The sequence below is a fragment of the Cryptotermes secundus genome, unplaced genomic scaffold (assembly GCF_002891405.2).
Source record: "Cryptotermes secundus unplaced genomic scaffold, Csec_1.0 scaffold1705, whole genome shotgun sequence".
NCBI lineage: Eukaryota > Metazoa > Arthropoda > Insecta > Blattodea > Kalotermitidae > Cryptotermes > Cryptotermes secundus.
Genome location: NW_019718639.1, coordinates 360,226 through 380,082, shown reverse-complemented (window position 1 = coordinate 380,082; position 19,857 = coordinate 360,226). Strand labels below are relative to the sequence as shown.

The 19,857-nt window shown below is 42.4% G+C and overlaps 1 protein-coding gene across 4 annotated transcripts in view; it reads left to right on the top strand.

The window, feature by feature from the left end:
• The window catches only part of LOC111863896, a 499,114-nt gene that overhangs the window by 465,603 nt on the left and 13,654 nt on the right, over window positions 1-19,857 (top strand). For all 4 annotated transcript variants that reach the window (XM_023850710.2, XM_023850703.2, XM_023850725.1 and 1 more), the window contains exons 3-8: window positions 8,508-8,609; window positions 11,663-11,791; window positions 12,548-12,698; window positions 14,698-15,090; window positions 16,519-16,657; window positions 18,903-19,706. In XM_023850710.2, the coding sequence (XP_023706478.1) occupies window positions 8,508-8,609; window positions 11,663-11,791; window positions 12,548-12,698; window positions 14,698-15,090; window positions 16,519-16,657; window positions 18,903-19,706 (1,718 nt within the window). The remainder of the gene's footprint in view (window positions 1-8,507; window positions 8,610-11,662; window positions 11,792-12,547; window positions 12,699-14,697; window positions 15,091-16,518; window positions 16,658-18,902; window positions 19,707-19,857) is intronic.

Here is a 19,857-nt window from a genome sequence, read left to right as displayed (position 1 = left end):
CACGATACATTTCCAGTAATATCGAAACATAAGACTTTTGAAATTTAAATTACCGAGAATTAATTAGAAATAAATTTCATGGTCATCTATAATCATCCAAATAAATATGGGCTCAGAATGATCAGCGTCAACTTGCTGTGTTGAGTTTACCTGTGCCTTCTACCCTGAAGATGGAGGCAGTACCTGCCTAGGGAACGTCAGTAGATTTCTACACGTAAGCCAGTTGTCTTCAAAAGAACAAAATTTTAACTGTTTTGGAGTTATGTCCTTTTTCTGTTGAAGAATCATTGTCTCAACAAACACGTCCAATACGACGTACAGTAGCGCCATGGACTTGTTGGCGGTTTGCCTGGGAGTTAATTAAACAGAAATTAGTAATCAGTAGTTCTTGTCTGTGACCCGTCCCAAGTCGGTAACGGTCAGCGTAATTTAATTATCCCCGCAGGAAAGGGTTGATGGAGCCATGCGTCATCTGTTACGAGAAGGTTTAACTGCCCCAGCCAATCATTTCTGTGGCGGAAGTCTGAGTAAAAGCTATTTGTTAGTTGCATGTCAGCTGTTCAGACTGTTTTCCACACGGCGCCGGAAGAGTTCGCCACCATTTGCAGCTACCTCAGTTTATCGTGTTAATAAATCTTGTCCTCATTTAACAAATTAGTGCTAGATTATTATACAGAAACAACTAACTTACCCTCAATTTAGTAACCACCCAACTCTCCGTGACTAATTGATTTCCTGGCTGTCAAATTAACTAAACTGGCGTCTATTTTTAGCCTACTTTCCTCATGAGATCAACTTGGCTGTCTGTATGCCCCTCTCTAACGTTGCTAAGCACCCAGCCTCCTATCCAATGGATAGCGAGGGCTCTTTCCCCGGGGTTCAAGCGGCTCCAAGGCGGTTAAGACTGCGTGTTGCATAACCTACACTCCCCCATACGTCTTCATGGCGTGATGCTTCATGAAACACAAGCAGAACTTTATACGTCTCCTATTTGATACCTGTTCCGATCAGTGGTTGTTCAGGCAACTGTTGGACAGACCACTCCTGAATTAATCGATTATTTGATTCGATTCTCGAAGTAAAGTGATTTCAGCATTAAACAAAAGAATTGCTGTATAATATCGCCTTATATATGACACCATGATTAAATTATTGCTGACTATGAACAAGTTTAACTAGTTTTTAAATGAATCTATTAATTCTAATTTACCTTCCCCTCCCTCCAGCCCTGCACCTGATTCACGGTGAGCCGTTATTGGCTGTCGTGGACGCTCACTTCAGATTTCATTGGAGCAAAGCAGCCAATAGCAGAGCGGTTGTGCTTGCTGCATGCTTATATTCTGTTGCTTCATTGGGTTACCCTGAAGATGAAGTGCCGAGATTTTTCTTCTCTCAACGGCGTTCAGACCGGTTCTGGGACCCACCAAGCCTCCTATCAGATGGATACAGGAGCTAAAGCTGCCAGGGCGTGAAGCTGACTACTCACCTTCACCTAGCGCCGAGGTGAAGAATATGTGGAGTTATACATTCACTCCCCCATACGTCTTCATGGCGTAGTGCCTTATATAGCAAAGGCAGATGTGCCTGTTCTTTGCGCAGAATACGGTGGTTTTTCTTGTCAGTAACAATGTATATTTTTTATTGCTAGTGGGGTGGGACTAAGTCCCTTGTACAGCGGCCACTTTTGGCCTATTGTACCAGCCCCAGATGATAGGTGAGGGTGATTGTGGAGTAATTGGTGGAATGAAGATTGGCAGGGGAAACCGAAGTACTCTGAGAAAACCTGCCCCAGCGCCACTTTGTCCACCACAAATCCCACTTGACCAGATCCGGGATCGAACCCGGGCCGCTGCCGTGGGAAGCCAGCAACCAACCGCTTGAGCTATGGCGCGGCCCAGTAACGATATATTGTAGCTAAACTTTAATAGGTTACAGCACTGTAATTAAGAAATTAATATTTTTGTGATGTTGGCAGTATGGAACCTGGCGTTTCTTGCTGCAACGTCATGGAACGCGAGGCGGCAAATGTCCTTCCGTTACGTGGCATGGCGTCCCCTGCCGAACCCTTATTATTCGAATCAGTGAGTGTGAAATTGCGGAAGTAGCAAGCAGAATACAAGAAAGGAGACTAAAGTGAAAAAAGAAAGAAAAATTGGGGGGGGGGGGAAGAGGAANAAGAGAAGAGAAAGAAAAAAAAAAAAAAGAGTGGTGCGGGGGGTGGAAGAGGTAAGAAAGTACAATAAACGCGTTGCCCCCACACCCAACAAAAACAATTATCAGAGGGTTGCAGTAATTAGGTGAATGAATGAGAAAGCGGTTGGCAACACTGCACACCAACGAGGACGCTATTCGAGACCATCGACGCAAGAAATAACAAAAGGTAAAGGGGTGAGTTATGGTGTTCACCCCAAGCTTTGCCAACACACGAACATGGAGACCTTTACGTTCCAGGATATAATTTTCGCACAAAGGGAAAATCTTTGTGATCACCTAAGGAAATAACTCTATGAATCAGAACCTTTTATAAAAGCTGGCAGTTGCTCATGGAATCTAAAGGTTCATTATCATGTTCATAGAAAGTCCCACCGCTGGTCCATATCCTGAACCAGATTAATCTAGCCCACGCAACTTATCCTATTTCTTTAAGATACATTTTAATATTATCATTTAAACTATTGCCAGGTCGTCCAACTGACCTCTTTGCTACAGGTTTTCCTACCAAAACTTTGTGCGCCTTTCTATTACTTTACATACGCGTTACATGTTCCACCCATGTCATCCTTGGCGTCATGAAGACGTATGGGGGAGTGGAGGTATAACTCTACTTATTCTTAAACTTGACAGTAGGTTGAGTTGAGTTGTCATCTTTATCCCCGGGTAAGGATCCTCCAGTACCTGTTGAACAGGAGGCTGGATGGGCCCCAGACCTCGTCTCAAGACTGTGAAGTGCAGACAGTCTCTTGGTTGCTGTCGGGAAACGAACTCCGATCTATTGGTTGTCCGTCTTGTAGCCTAGTCACTATACTTGTTTAGCTGTCCTGGCTCTTGATGGGTCAAGTAATCGATTAATTAATTCTCTGGACGTGTTAGTACTTGGTTTCAGCCATAGTGCCCTTAAAAGCTCTTCCCTGCTGTAAGCAGCATGTGGCTAAGACTGGAACTAAATTTCTTTGCAAATCCGTTACGGATCCTGGCCCACACGTGCGCACTAATCATCCCCTGGGCTGAGTTAAATGAGAAAAGTAAATAATCCGTTCCACCTAAGGTATCGTTAGTTACTCCCCGTGACCAAAGATCTAGGTTCATTCCATTTCGTCCTCAAAACTTCGAACCGTGACTCAATTATGGCCCATTGTTTTACTAAACTATGTACTGCCCGTGATTTTGGATGTGATTGTTCTCAACAGAATGCGCAAATTTGGTCAAATCCATTAACTAAAGGTAATGAAAGTACGCCGTGCGTGGGCTATAACAGGGTCTTAGTAACAGTGCGTCACCCTCCCTCCCACAATGCAGCTGAACCACTACCCCGCTGTATGTCATAGTTCTAGCGTGCATTTCAGAGGACAGGTCCGCGTGTAGAAGTTCAGTGTTTGGAAAAGATGACAAAATTACATAGCAATCATTTCCGCTGCTGTGAAATTAGATTAGAAAACAGAACTCTTTCCAGTTACTCGGTATGTGCTGGGACGGACGTTCGGCAATGAATATTAAATTATGTTTTATATGAAACGACCGACAATGGGAAGTGAAACACATGCAAATAGCTTCTAGTGTTTCAGAACGCACCCTCGATACAACCAGAGCACTCTAGCGGTACGTGGAGGCGACTGCCATGTTGATTCGCTATTGTTTCACATTTACGTCAGATCATGGCTGCTGCTCATCTTGCCCCGCCACAGACGACAAGATACAACAATACGATTATAAGAGAGATATGACACGTGAATGTCATGATCAAGATGGCTGTAGTTCTCGGCCTTCGGAATATGGCGTCCCTATGTAATGTTGTTCTTTTGCCGGCTTTCTTTTTGTATGCGGAAGATCTATTAAAAGAAGAGAAGAAGAACGAGAAAAATACATAAAAGAGCAAGAGAGGAAGTCATAAAAGAGGAAGGATAATAATATATATATAAAAGATGGTTACAGAAGCAATAGAGGAAGGTATTGACGTAAGAGAGTAAAAGGGGGATGTAAAATGATAATAAACTGTAAAAAGAGATGTTAAAGACGAAACAGAGGAAGTAAAAAGGAGAAGAATCTAAAGTAATATAGTACACACATAGAAAGAAAAATAAGGTGGCTAATGAGAAAATAGCTGGTCACGGTAGCCGAGCGGTCTAAGGCATGTACTGTCTTCGCTCGCTTGGAAACCGGGATCGTGGGTTCGAATCCCACTCAGGGCATGGATGTTTAGTTTGTGTGTGCGCGTTTTTCTGTGTCTGTGTACAGGTAGAGGCCTTGCGACGAGCTGATCACCCGCCCAAGGAGTCTTACCGAATATGTAAGATCTAGAAAAACGAAGTGAACGGAGAAGTTCATGGAGGTAGGCCTAGGTCACTGGGGCTGTAGTGCCAAGGGGGAAAAAGAGAGAAAATAATGTAAGTTACAAGACTTTACTCTTGATATGCTTCTGGAATGTGACGCAGTACATTTTCGGGGTAGATATTTGCCAAATTATAGGGCGCCACATCGCAAATGACAATAATATTCGCAGTCATTGCCGTGTGAACTTCAAATTTCAAGTTACTGATGGTCATTTAAGAGTACCGAGCAGGATCTCACTCAGGATTCTTTTACTGCAGCAAGTTTAGGCTTCGGGGTGATTGCAATTAAGATCCTTAGGCCTGATACTCAACTGCATCGCGGCAGTTGTGCGGAACTGGGGCCACGCTGACCACACCACATGCGAGAACAAGGTGTAGAATGGAGGATAATATTAAAATGTACCAGAAAGAGACGTTTGTTTATGGACAAGGAGGCAATGATTGTAATCATGTTTACGGCTATAAAACTTTTCTGAAAATGGCCCAGTTTTGAAGGACTATCTTTATCTTGAAATAAATTGAATTGTTCCTATAAAATTGGGTTGTAGTGAGTAGGACGCCCGTTCTAACCTCCCCCTACTTCAGTGCCGACACCTTCATGATCGAGGGTGCATTGAGCGAGCCACGGCGGTGTAATTATTACATCGTTTCTTTCGTGTTCTGTCAGCTGTCAGTAGCTAGGCTGTACAGTGTCGATTGACAAGGTGACAGATTAATGATGAATTGGAAATGGTATTGAAAAGGTCCTTTCGTTGCCTAGTCGAAATATTGTGACATGTAGAGCAATTGCTAGGCAACGGTTCGTTAAACATGTTCCCGCAGAAGCGAACCGTGGAACAGTAGAACGTCCATTTGTAGGCAGACGAGCGGTAAACACGCCTACAAATTGTTGAGAGGCGGTGTTTTCCGTAGGATCCGCCCCGAGGCTATACAACGCGGAATTCCAAGTGAGAAGTCAGTCGTAGAACAAGAATGAGAATTGGGCGAGCCCTCAGCAGGCAAGGAACAATGGTTCGGCTGAAGATTGATTGTGAGTTACTGTAATTGATTGTGATTACGAGTGATTGTACAAGACGTCTATAAATACAATCACCCAACCCAGAACCCGATATCTTTCGTCACGGAGCTACAAACGGGTGACAGTATTATTCCAGCATTTGCCTGATGGGAGTATGAAACAACCCCCGAAAACCTGAACAAGTATGTGTAATGTCGTGGTCGAGGTTCGAACCCAGAACCTTCGGAATATAAACCTAGAGCACTAGCGGCTAGGCCAGCCTGCTGGGTCATTAAGTTACTTTAACTTTAATTTTTTTTAGCTTGGGCTATCAGCTTTGTAAAGTACACTAATTTATTTGTTTATATCGTGTTTAACTACGCAGTAAGTCGGTCAGTAACACTCAGACAAGCGAAATAACGTTAAATGGTGGGCCGATTGGTTAATAATCAACTGGAAAGTGTACGGAAGAAGTGATTGTTGTCTAACCTCGGTAGGTGTAGTGGCCCGACATTTCCCTGGAGTTACTGAGGAGTACTACGAAAAGAACCCCTCAGGCTAATCCACTTCAGTGCCGCAGTTTGATCCGCAAACGAACTATACCGACCGAGCAACCGCCGCTTGCCGGCGAAGTTAGTGCCAACTTTAGCGGATATAGAGTGTCACGTCGTCAGCGCAACGGATCCCCACGGCCGTTAATTTCAGTTTTCTAGACCGGAGCCGCGATTTTTCCTTGAAATAGCTCCTCAGTTACCCTCACGAGGCTGAGTGGACCCCGTTCCAGACCCACTACTTCTCAGAGAATCTGGTAGCGCCGGAAATCGAATCCGGGACCTCTGGCTCTTTAGCCAGGAACTCTGACCAGTAGACCACAGAGGCGAGCAATTTGATCCCATGATTTCCCAAATACGAAGCAAGTGCACTGCTCACTCAACCTTGGACTTTGTCATTCGTTTATTGACAATCATCCTTTTGAATGCTGATCCCTGCCATAGAACTACCTGGTAGAAACGCTAATGCTGCTTTGGGCTAAATGCCGTTGCACACAAAAACCCACAATACTCCCGTGGATTACCCTCAAAGGACCACAGATGTAGAAAGCGAGAAAGCACGTTTCCCCTTCTAAGTATCAATATATAACACTTGATACCATCTATTGAGAGAAACTCTGTACTAAGTGATTAACATCGACCCGATCTCTTCGGCTGTGTTGGTTTAACGTAAGTACACCGAGCCGATCTAATAGGCCCGTGGCATGCAAAGGATTAAACAGTTGAATCGACTTTCACCCCACCAATCATATTGTACTGCTGATCTCTTGTTAAAAGTCGAGTTGTAACTATACTCTGTTCGAAATGTGTGTGGATTGCTTGTAAAGTGAACATGGCCAACAGAAGATAGCGTGTTTGCTTATTGGCTTACAGACCGGGGAAGTACTCTTCCGACTGTAAACACGATGCCACTCTTCATTGCAACAGTAATACGTTCGGACACAGTGGGCATTGCGGAATAGTTTGTGCTTATTGAACTACGCCTCTAACATGCGTTGTTGTATTGTATCTGAAGCTTATTTAAGGACGTACATTAATCATATAGTGACGTAGATAGTTACGTCATCATTAGGAAGTTAAATAAGATTCTGTTCTGAACGTACGGTGGTAACCTTCGCCAGACCAGAGACCTCGATGCGTACAAGGTATAACGTGCCGTGAGAGAAATTCCAGAAAGGGTGTTCCAACCTCTCTTTTGTTTACGTGTACTCCAAAGATATTCCGAATAGAGTATATGCCCTTTTAAGTGATATGAGGACGTAAATCTGCCTTAGTAATCTCCATTATGAATTCCATTATTTCTTGAAATGCGATAACGTTTCATAGGCGTTAATCATTGCAGATAAAAGTAAAGGTATCCCTGTAACAGGCCGTGAAGGCCCATAGGGTTGTGAGACGTCGAGGCTCCCACGTTTTTCTAGTCAGTCGGCTTACAGATGCCGGTGAGGTTAGCCTTACGCGCCGGCCGCCCATTACCCCCAGGAATATTCCTGGTACCCATTTCTGTTAAGAGGCTGAGTCGGGGCCATAGTGCGGCTGGATGGTTTGAGTCAATTGAAAAATACAATGACCTCATCCCGTATCGAACCCGCGACCTTCCTGCTTGTAGCATGGTGTCTTAACTAATTACGCTACCGCGTGAAGATAACATTTAAAATTGGAGGATTTTGCTGTAGAAGTAAAGAGAGAGGGGGAGAGTTATGTTAATCGCATGACGTTCTTCAGCTGCCCCAGCGTTCTCGAGATCATTTTGCATGTAAATTATCATTTCCACGCCTCTTGTGATGAATTCCTTTTGTACCAAACGAGACAATCCTTTTGCTTCCTTACCGATGCTTTTCCTATTCACCCAGCTGGAAATCCCACAATAAAGATCGCGTCACCTTGGAATTTCGGTTTTAATTGTGCTTGCTGTAATGAATAATCAGAAGGCGTCACGCATAAACCAGTACGTTTTCTGTTGGTGCTTACGTAGCGTCGTTTGGTTAGGAGGAAATAGTTCTAAGCGTCAATCTCCTATCTCTGTTGTTGAGAAAATTATGTTGTTATTAAAACATCTGCTACTTCATTCGTAAGTTTTTTAGCCCTCTGATTCTATGTAGACTTCGCAGCACATTTCATGGTTCAGGGTCTTCGTTCAGCATTTGGGCTGGTCAAAAAAATTGTGCCCATTAATTAGCCTTGATCATTCGTTACTATGGTTACCGAAGAGAACTCTTGCTTGTTCAACGATATCTCCTCTGTGGCGGTTTTGGTTCCCATCCTATCTTGCATATAGAATGTGATGACGTAACCATATACGTCACCATCCGATGATGAACCCTCTAGACGTAGTACGTGGCTAGGGACGTAATGGATACCACTGTGCTAGACGAATGGTTACATATGCTTAATTATGTTCTTTTGTTCCAGACTGCCTGCATCTACAACTCTACAGGGATAGCAAGGACCGCTACAAACAGGGACAAACTAAAGCATCCCTATCTCTTCAGCACTTCCTGGGAGCGGAGTCCGGTAAGTGGGAAATCAGCAGGACTGTTGGAAAATAGTCAAATATGTGTAAAATTTCACGGTTCACTTATTTAATTTAATACTAGCCATCCACATGCATAAATGGGCGTGCCTATATCCACCGACCGTCGCCCTCTAGTGGTAGCATTCTCGAGGAGGGGCTCTCTGAGACGTTCAGCATAGGATGTCATACTTTATTCGAACTTAACATTACAACTTAAAAGGAAGATGTTCATTGAAGAGCATTAAATCTGAAATATCATATTTTTCTCGTATCTTACATTACAAAACTTCAAGGTACGTAACCATGTTCAAGTCGTTCCATCCAAGGAACAAAGTCTTGAGATACACCCCCAGGGTATAAGTAAAAAAAGATTTAGGGCTCGAAATTACGACGCTAACTCTACCAACTGACGCTCACGTTTACCACTCACAAAGCCCTAATTAGAAATTGCCGCGCGCCATCTGTTATCATAATCTGCGGTCAGCCAGGTCGTGTCACCATCGACGTTTCCGCAGACTCTTTACAACTGGCGTGAGATACGTTAAAGGTAAAAGGTAACTAATTAAGCACTGCGCCATGAAGGCGTATGGGGGAGTGGATGTATAGATCCACATTTTCTTGACCTCGGCACTAGTTGGAGGAGAATGGTCAGCGTTACGCCTCGGCCGCTTTACCCCTGGGAAATAGCCCCCGGTACCTGTTGACTAGGAGGCTGGGTACAATTATCATCCACTTATAACGTCCATATAGACGCGTCTTCTTCACTCTTATAATTACTTGCACCGCTGATGTGGGCGAAGCGTCTTGAGCCCTTTGCCGGATGCGAACTCATTTCTGCTCTAGTCGGAGCTACACAAAGAACTGACTGGTCTCTTCGGAGCTGGACTCTTATAACGTATATTACGTATATCTTATATTACCATAAAGAAAAACACACAAACTTTAATTGATGCAAGTAAGGAGGTTGGTCTAGAAGTAAACACAGACAAAAGTAAGTATATGTTGTTGTCTCGTCACCAAAATGCAGGGCAAAATCTTGACATAAAGAGAGGAAACAGACGTTTTGAAAATGTGGCACAGTTCAGATATTTGAGAACAACGATAACAGATCGAAACCTGATACAGGAGGAAATTAAGAGGAGGCTGAACTCGGGTAATGCCTGCTACCATTCAGTCAGGAACCTTCTATCTTCTCGTCTGCTGCCTGAAAACCATAAAAATTATAATATACAAAACTATAATTTTGCCTGTGGATCTGTATGGGTGTGAAACTTGGTCTCTGACATTAAGGAAGGAACATAGACTGAGGGTGTTGAGGAGAATATTTGGATTGAAGAGAGAGCTGAACTGACAGGAGGTTGGAGAAAACTGCATAATGAGGAGCTTCATAACTTGTACTCTTCTCCAAGTATAATTAGAATGATCAAGTCAAGGAGGATGAGGTGGGAAGGTCATGTAGCACGAATGGGGGAGATGGGGAATGCGTATAGGATATTTGTGGGAAAGCCAGAAGGAAAGAGTCCACAGGGAAGACCAAGGCATCGATGGATGGACAATATTATAATGGATCGTAGAGAGATAGGATGGGATGGTATGGATTGGCTAGATCTGGCTCAGGATAGGGCCCGGTGGAAGGCTCTTGTGAACACGGTAATGAACCTTCAGGTTCCATAAAAAATGCTGGGAAATTCTTGAGTAGCTGCAGAATTGGCGGCTCCTCCAGAAGGGCTCAGCTCCATGAGTAAGAAAGTAATATACATATAAATAGAGAGAGAGAGAGAGAAGGACAACGCACAGGTTTCATAGATCAAGTGCAGCTTGATGTTAAAATACCGATTTTTATTTCGGAATGTGCCACACTTTATACAAAGGCAGGTCAGAAAGTATCTGCAAAATGTCCAATTATTCTTTTATTGATGCTAGTGATGAGTGTGCAGGCCCTCGTGAGCGCGAAATCTCCCTAGTGTTGCAGTGACTTATTTGACTTTCACCATTCACTTGTCTTTCACTGCTAGTGGCGTCACTATGGCCGTTCATAACATAGCCAACAGTCATTAGTCTGTGATTCACTGGTAACTGCAGTGAGCGTCTTACCCACCCCTAATGCAGAGGAATTAACTAATCTTTGAGTGTGAGGTTTGGGATTCCCACAGGAGTATCTATGAAGATTGCTGCATCGTGGGATGTGAGGCCGTGTAGTTTGGTAGATCATTACCAACGTTTCAGAAGAATGTGCTGCCTCCATCTTCACAGTAGAAGATTGATCCAAATGCTGTCTGTCCTGGCTTTTCCCACTGTCCTTTTGCTTCTCCAAGTACTGCAGTCCTGTCCCCCTTCCCTCACTTCTTATATTTGTACTACATTTTCTCTATGCTTGGCTCACTCTTCTGCCTTGAAGATGCAGGCTGTAGGTTCCTGTTTACCAGAATACACAGTAACATATCCCAGAGTTAGCCACCGTATGTGTGATATAGTGAGAACATGTTGGAACTGCAAAGACAACTGCCAGATGCTTGAAACTATCATTTTCTGATAGATCCAGCCCAATAAGTACCCCTCCCCCCATTGCCACCTGAGGACAGAAACAGGTCAGTTTCCAAAACACTGTTCTATTTGGAATACTTGTTCCCATGCTGTGTACAAGATATCCCTCATAGAAGCACTGCCATTCTGTTGTGTATTATGAAGCTCTGAGACCTAGTAGCACATATGAAAATAGTCCAGTTATAAGAAGAAATTACAGCAGATCCTCATTCCTGTTTAAGAGGCATATGAGATTATTTCAGTTTCAATCACACATGAACATTTTTATTCCAATAAAATTATAACACTTAATATAATAACATATGTGCAGTTTTAACATCATTACAACTGACTAGGATGGTCTATTGCTGACAGATGGTAACAGAGGAAAACATTATTGTGAATGTGAATATGGTATATTTTGTGCTTCTTGTATTTGTGAAAATGACGAAGGAAAATTGCTTAAGAAATTTATTTCTGTTCCCGTAAGAAACTGCTATCAGTTGGAAATGTTACTCTTTATTTACAGGCTTCACACTTGACAAGGAATCGAACACAATCGCCATTATCTGCCAGGATGTGACTGTAATTCTTGCATTTGATACCAGGGAGAGGCTGATCCAATGGCAGGTCAAGATCTCCAACAACCTAGGAGAAGGTAAGTTGAATTATTCAGTCTGGTTCCTGAAAATTTAGATGGCCCAAAATGGCCACTGTTTGCCTTGACATTTTCAGACCTGAAATACAATGCACACATAAATAACCATTAAGAATTCCCATGTTACTGCCTCCAGATGTAGATGGTATCTGTAAACATATAGAGTGAGCTGTTGTGAAGACCCAACAAATGACGGTCTCATAGATTAGGGACTGAACACACGGTTTCAGCTAAGTAACTACTTACATACAACAGAAGCTTTTTGAAAAGCTAATGTTGGAGAAATAGGTTATAGAGCAGTGAACTTCTTTCAGCTTACTCAGGATTATGCCCATTGTTGAACTGTGTCATTCTATTATCAGAGCTTCAGTTACTGGTAGTTAAGTAGTAGGTTAGTCAGTTACTCAATAAGTCACTTCGTCAGTCAGTTACCTCGTCAGACTCTCATTTCAAAATGTGATTGGTATGTAGTTTCTTCTTCTAGGGTGGGATGCTGAAATTTTTAAAACCAAGCAGAAAATATTTCTTAATGTAGTTTAAATTTACCCAGCCATGAAGAAATATATTAGAGAAATGCAGCTGTTGTGAATTTCAGAAATCAGCACAGTCTTAAATGGACCTTTTAAAAGAAAAATTTAAGTTCTGAAAAAGTGCTGCTTTATGAATCCCAGCAACTATATGCAGTATGTCAAGATAACAACTTCTGCTGTCACTCAGATGCAAAGGGAACTGATCATAGGCGATCTAACCCAACAGATCAGCAGTTCCTGATACAGATCACATCAGCTCCACCCAAAGCGAAGATAGCCACTGGTCCAGCCCGATTACATGTACAGGATCAGCGGTTTTGCGTTACTAGTGGAGTTCCACCCCGGCTGATCAACTTCTGGGAGATAGGGCTGTTAAGGTGAGTTTCTGTGACATGTAGAAATTTCCCCATGGAACTCTGGAATACATGGAACATTTTTATATCTAAAACATTTTTAAGGGTGCATTATAGTGTTACATTGCTGTTAGAATGTAACTAGATTCTATTTTCAACATTCTATGAGAACCAAAATCACCATACCAGAGAGCTGACTAAACCCACAGACTCTCCTTCCGTGGGATTGTTTCTCAGTATATGATGTATCCTCAAAGATGTTCTAGACAAAGAATACTTTTGTAAAGTATCAGTAATGGAAGAAAAATGTAATTGAGTATAGGGTGCTTAATATTACAAAACTCTGAATGTTCTGAGAACTTTTTGTACTTCCCGTAATATTTTATGGTTTATTTTATGATCATGTCAGTACCTAGACTATATCACATTCAAGGGCAGGATGAGTGATGATTGATAATGTAGAAAGGATTTTGAAATTGCTATGACCATTCAAGGTATTCTCCTGCCATATTTCTGGAGGGACTGATGGAAAACCTGGAAAAACCCCAGTCAGGATTGCCAGTGTCCCAGCCAAGATTTGAACCAAGCACCTCCCAAATATTGAGTCTAGAGCATTACTATTGCACATTCACACTCAGCTGGTTTCTCTTACTGGCTAGCTTCTTTGGCTTCATTGACATTCATACACTGGTATTCTGTTATTTAATTTTATGTACATAGAATACCTGAAGCAAGTTAATTCTAACACTTGAGATTGAATCCTACAAACTTGTTAATGAAACTTCGTATATAGGCTGCAACCATTTATTTGGGAAGTGTACTATATCCATTTTCATTCCAGCACAGCTATCAAAGTATATCATTGAGTTTAGGTTGGCTGTTACTTTTCTTGAAACTGTTAGGAATATCATGCCATTGGAAATCAACTCTCAGTACTCTCTGACTGGAAGTATTCAAGCAAGTTGTAGCTTCACCCCACTTTACCTCCCTTTACGATTCCATCTGAACTAGTTCTAGTAGTTCAAAGTTCTGTTTCTACACACTTTGCCAAATCCACCTTAAGGATACAGTGAACCAGTACTTTGTTAAATTTTTGTTATCTGAATCATAAATGGGCACATGTAATGTAGTTGGTTGAGGCGCTGTGCTACAAACCGGAAGGTGGCGGGTTTAATTCCATATGAGGTCACTGGATTTTTCAGTTGACTTAATCCTTCCAGCTGCATTATGGCTATGGGTTCAACTCAACCTCTAACAGGAGTGAGTACTAGGAATCTTAATGGGGGTAAAGGGCAGCCAACATATAAGACTGACAACCTCGCTACCATCTATGAGCCAAATGTCTAGAAATTGTGGAAACCGCTACATCTCACAATCCTACAGGCCTTCACAGCTTATCACAGGGATAGTTTTACCTTTTAACCTTAACTTTTAACAAAATAAAAATACGGAAGCCATGCAAACTGCAGTTGGGGCAGTACTAGCATCACAGACAGGATGAAGAGAAAGAGAAAGCATGTATAGTAAGTCACTTACGTGTACAAGTTACATAAATCCGTGAATACACAGATATACTGGTGCCTTTTTTTTTTTTTTTTTAAGAGTGCAGGTAGTTCAAATACTGCTGTCCATAGTACCTGAGGTACAGGATATATATATTAATATTGTATGTTATGATACATTATTATTGTACATACCTTTTTCAGCTTTAATTAGCTATTGAAATGAAGATATATTTAAAAAATAATGCTGTATTTAAAGACTGTTGGACTTAGACAGTTTTAAACTTACACAGAAATCTGTGGAATGAATTAACCTTGTAAGCTGGGTGCATACTGTGCTGGATAGATGACCGAGGCCAGTATAGATAGTCACCTATTCATGAAAGCACGAGTAATTAGTACATCAGAGCATCCTGAAATGCAGTCCTGGATGCATTCCTGTCAGTAAGGTATCAGTTGCAGCCAGGATATAACAGTTCATTGCTTCACAATTGAAATATTGACATTTTCATCTGTTCCAGGCGGTATGGGGTGGTGGAGGGACGGTTCTGTTTCGAGGGTGGATCACGCTGTGGTAAGGGGGAAGGCCTTCATGTCTGTGTGACAGATCAAGGGGAGGAAATCACTCAGACCTTCCAGCTGGCAGCCCAGGGGAAACTTGCCACTCGACGGAGGCCTGTATCCAGAAAGATGTCATCTATGGACAGCCCTCGCAAACAGATGCATTCCAGAGCCGAAACCAGACACTCGGATCTGACTTGCACTGAGTCCTTCCAGCAGCAGGTGCTGCCCTCTGCTGACACAACACGCAGTCTGCTCTGTGATGCAGAGCCTTGCTGTTCATGCTGTGCCACTGAGAGTGCCCATGATGCTTCCCGACATCCAAGCTCTGAGGATCTCCTGTGTCCTTGCAGGTGAGCTGGCATGGAATGCAACAAACTGTCCATTAGACGCTCTAGTTGGGTGACTACACAGCACAAGGATTGACCCATCCTTTTTCACACTTGTTTTCTGTAGCTCTGAATGCACTTGCTCTTTTTGCGCTTTTGAAATGCAGAATTTATGTAAATTATTTAAGAATTTAGTTTCTACCCCATAGTAAACCTCCATCTAGTGCTGAGGTCAAGAATGGTGGAAATATATCTCAACTCCTTCACATGCCTTCATGGCACATTGCTTGATTACATAGTTAAGTACAGGGACAACTTTACCTCACAGCAAACAAGACTTCTTCTCCATTTCAAAGACCAGGTATTTAATGTTGTGTAGGGAAAATATGACTGCTTATTGAGAGACTTGTACAATGTCCATAAATAGGCTCTGTAGCCCAAATTCAGAGAATTTTAATGCTAATGCAGGTGGTTGCAGTTTCTGCTGTGCTTAAAAGGTGAACATTGAAGACCATGAAAATATTTTTTCTTTCATTTCATGTGTGTCTGTCCATCTGTGTCTACATTGATGATTATTTGTTAATTTTCAAATTCAGTCAGTATTTGTGTGGGGCACGCGGTAGCGTAGTTGATTGAGGGGCTATACTACAAGCCGGAAGGTCACGGGTTCAAGTCCCATTGAGGTCATTGGATATTTTTCAATTGGCCTAATGCTTCCAGCCGCACTATGGCCCTGGGGTCGACTCAGCCTCTAACAGAAATGAGCACCAGGAATTAATTAAATAATTTTCCTGGGGAGTAAATTGCGGCCAGCGCATAAGGCTGACAACCTTACCGCCATCTTTGAGCTGATTGTCTAGATAATGTGGGACCCTCAACGTCTCTCAACCCTATGGGCCTTCACGGCCTGGTTACCAGGGATATATTTACTTTTTACTTTTACTTTTAATCAGTTTTTGTGCTGTCATCTTGTTTATTGTGTCTATTAATTGAGCAGCCCATGAGATAGGAAGCAAAAGTGATATAAGTGCATGTCTGGCTGTGATAGTGAAGATAAAATTCCCTGCCCCTGCTGAGAATTTAACCCTGATTTATGGGTTATGTGTCCCATAGCCCAGTAATTATTTTGACTCCTGTATAATGGCTGCATTATCTCTTTCCTGAACACACTTATTTGTGTACCATTATTACCTTCAATAATAAAACTATTAGAATTGTTGCCATGAGATCTGAATAAACACCCAGTTATCATTAAAACTGTGAGTAATTAAGTGTCTGTACAGCACCATTATGGTGTAGTTATGCATCATCAGAATAAAACAATAATTCAATCAGTTTTATTGTTTGATCCATTGTGTACTAATGTTTTTTTAAGGGGTAAAGCTGAAATTGAAAAAGTACACAATGTTTTAATTAACTAGTAATTAGTAAATCTACTTTTTGTAACACCAGGGTTCATCGAGGTAGCAGCTCTCCATTCTGGTCTTCAGCTGAATCTGCAGCAGGGCGCCACCATGCAGATCTTGATAGCAATTATGGCTGTGGTGATACAGCGTCTGTTACGGAAATCCCAGAACACTTTCACCATCAGGTAGGGTTGATGTAATAGTCACCTGAATGTCAGAATATTGACATTGTTCTTACTGTTTATTCCTTGGTGATCTTATAAATCAAAATTATATCCATTACACTGTATCTCGATGTTGTATGACATTTCATATTGTATTTGCTACAATTTCCATTTGCCTTCTTTTTCTCAAATACAGGGTGATTCATATAGAACCAGCCTGACGAAATGAGGTGTAATATAAAATATACCATACAGATATTAAAGTAATTTACAGATATCTTATCCTGGATTGTGTGCCGTGATCAGAGCAGGTGTTGAAAGTGTCTGCTGTTTTCAAGTAGGCATTAGAAACACTTGCTGTTAAACAGTGCACTCCATGACTCTCGCCTGCCCACTGCAGACACGTTTCGGGATTGTCCTTGACCTTGCAGCATAAGGGCTGCCACTTGCTGGATCATGCGCACACCATTCGACTCAGCACAGCCCACGGATTATTATGTCGTAATTGTGAGCGGTTATATGCTTCACCTGCAGAGTTATTAGCAAATTCATCAGGCTGGTTCTATACGATTCACCCTGTAGTATAATCTGCATTCTAGAAATAATTTCTTAAGCCTCAAAGCCTATGCTGGCAGTAGTGTGGTGGCTACTGTTAGACTATTTCTTGTCAGTCAGGTAGAAAGGCATGTGCCAGACTAAGAAGAATAACGTGATTCTCCTATTGGGAGGGGGATAGGCTGGTAACTTCTCCATTTAAAGCAGTTCAGTGCTCACTATACCTCACAGACCTTGGAAGAGACTGAATTAGTGTTTGAAATCAAAACGAGCTTGATTGTTTATGGCATGAAGTGAAACAGGAGGAGGAGGGAGGAGAAGGAGCAGGAGGAGGGGGAGGAGAGAAAATAAGTAATTTATACTTTCTCATGCCATCATTCTGTGTCACAGCATCTGTCTTGTAATATGTTCCATGCCATACAAGTGGTTTTAACAGTTTCCTTGCCTGTGTGCATGCCACTGCCTAGATTTTTTTTGCATCTGATTATTTTTGTACCATCTTCTATTCTATATCATATCACCAGCTTTAAATGTCTTATTCTTTTTTTGGTTTCCTTGATATTATTACACTCTTCATTCACACTAAGATCTCCTATATTTTCCAAATATATTTCTGTCTTAAATGCAGCTTATTATGTAGTCACTCTTCTGCCTGACTACATGTTTTGGCTGTCTACAGCCATTATCAGGTGTCGTCTGTTTTGCTAAAATTATTGAACTGTGTATCAAATATATATATTGTGTGCGAACATGATATTTCCTAATTAAAATGAACTAAACTGGGAATTAAAATTAATTAGCATCGTAATATTATTTCCATTTCAGAAGAAAGAAAGGTAACTAGAAAATAATTACATTTAAGACGGAAATATATGGGTACAAAAGATAAATAATGCAACAAGATGCTTAAATACAATATTAAGATGTCCTATAGTTTTGGAATCACTCTGGAAAGAAGAACATTATCTCCTAAGGTGTATAGTACGGTAGAAATTTACTGGCTCGGAGATGTGAACTGACTCCATCTTAAGGCTCAAAAAGTAAGCCATGCAAGTGGGCACTGCCATCATAACCTCAGATCCAACAAGGCGACATATTCTTCATGGACACTGCCTGAGTCCAGCTTCTAGGCACATTCACAAACTTACAGATTAACTGTTAAAACTGTTTCATTGGCCCATCTGTCTGCACTGATTGAACAGTTCAAGAACCAGTAGATGGATACTCATTATATTTGATAGAGAGGAGATTCACTAAAATTCTTCACCGACTTCCAGGCTGACATCCTCACCACCATCTGTGAGCCAGTTGTCAAGAAAATGTGAGAGCCTTGGCATCTCACAATCCTATGGGCCTCCATGGTCTGCTACAGAGACAACTTTTGTTTATTGCTAGTGGGGTGGGACTAAGTCCCTTGTACTGCGGCCACTTCTGACCTATTGTACCAGCCCCAGATGATAGGTGAGGGTGATTGTGGAGCAATTGGTGGAATGAAGATTGGCAGGAGAAACCGAAGTACTCGGAGACAACCTGTCCCAGTGCCACTTTGTCCACCACAAATCCCACTTGACCAGACCCGCTATCAAACCCGGGCTGTCATGGTGGGAAGCCAGTGACTAACCGCTATGGCGCGGCCAACAGAGGCAGCTTTACTTTTACCTTTGTTGTTATACTCCCGTAACCGTTTTCACACTAACGAACTGTGTTGCAGGACTCTGGGTGGTCCCTGGTGGCACCAGATATAGACCGCCGCACGGTACCATCAAGCTTAGAGCGCTGTGCTAGCTGCATCAGCAAGCTGGGGGCACCATCCATGTCCAGGTCGTCCACTGTTACCAATACCAATACCCCTACAGGAGCCCCTTTCAGCCCTGCCTGGACAATGGACAGCATGAGTAATGTACCAGCACCACCTATGCCCTGCCAGCACCATTATCATATCCACCACCCGCACTGCCACCATCCACGCGCCAACACCAGTTGTGACCGCATGTCCTTATCATCACACGGCAGCGGAGGGAGCAGTGGAAATTCGGAGTATTCCGTCCCACGGTTCATCACCTCAACACCTGCACCTACTGGAGGAAGTGAGTCCTGCTGGTATGATCGTCCACGTACCATAACCACAACACCGCCACCTTCACATCCACCCATACCTCCCAAAAGCCCAAAAACCCCGCCAGTTCCACAATCTAATCTTCAGCCAAATCCTCCGAGTAGTATGCCTCCACATCCTTCACTGGGGAGTCTGCCAGAGGTGTGCAGATGTCAATACTGTCCCCCATCAAGGCCCCCTAAGCCAGTCCAGATGTCTGTAGGCAGTAACACATCAGACTCACCAAGCAAGAAGAAAATCAAGAAACCTCCAATGCCACTGCCAACACTTGATCCACCACAGCAGCATCTTGCCCCTGTGTGTACTTGCCATCACCCTCAGCATCAGCAGAGGGTGGATACCAACCCTTATGAGAACTATGATGTTCCCAAGTCATTACTTGGACACTCATTCTTGAAGGTTAGTTCAGTTTTGTCAGTAATCCATTTTGCTTCATGCATCCTGTACAAGTAGGCTCATATGTGTTGCAAATATGTGTGCACGATAATACAAGATGGTACATGTTGTCTACATTAGTATTTAATGATCCTTATTTTGAAAACAAAACTTC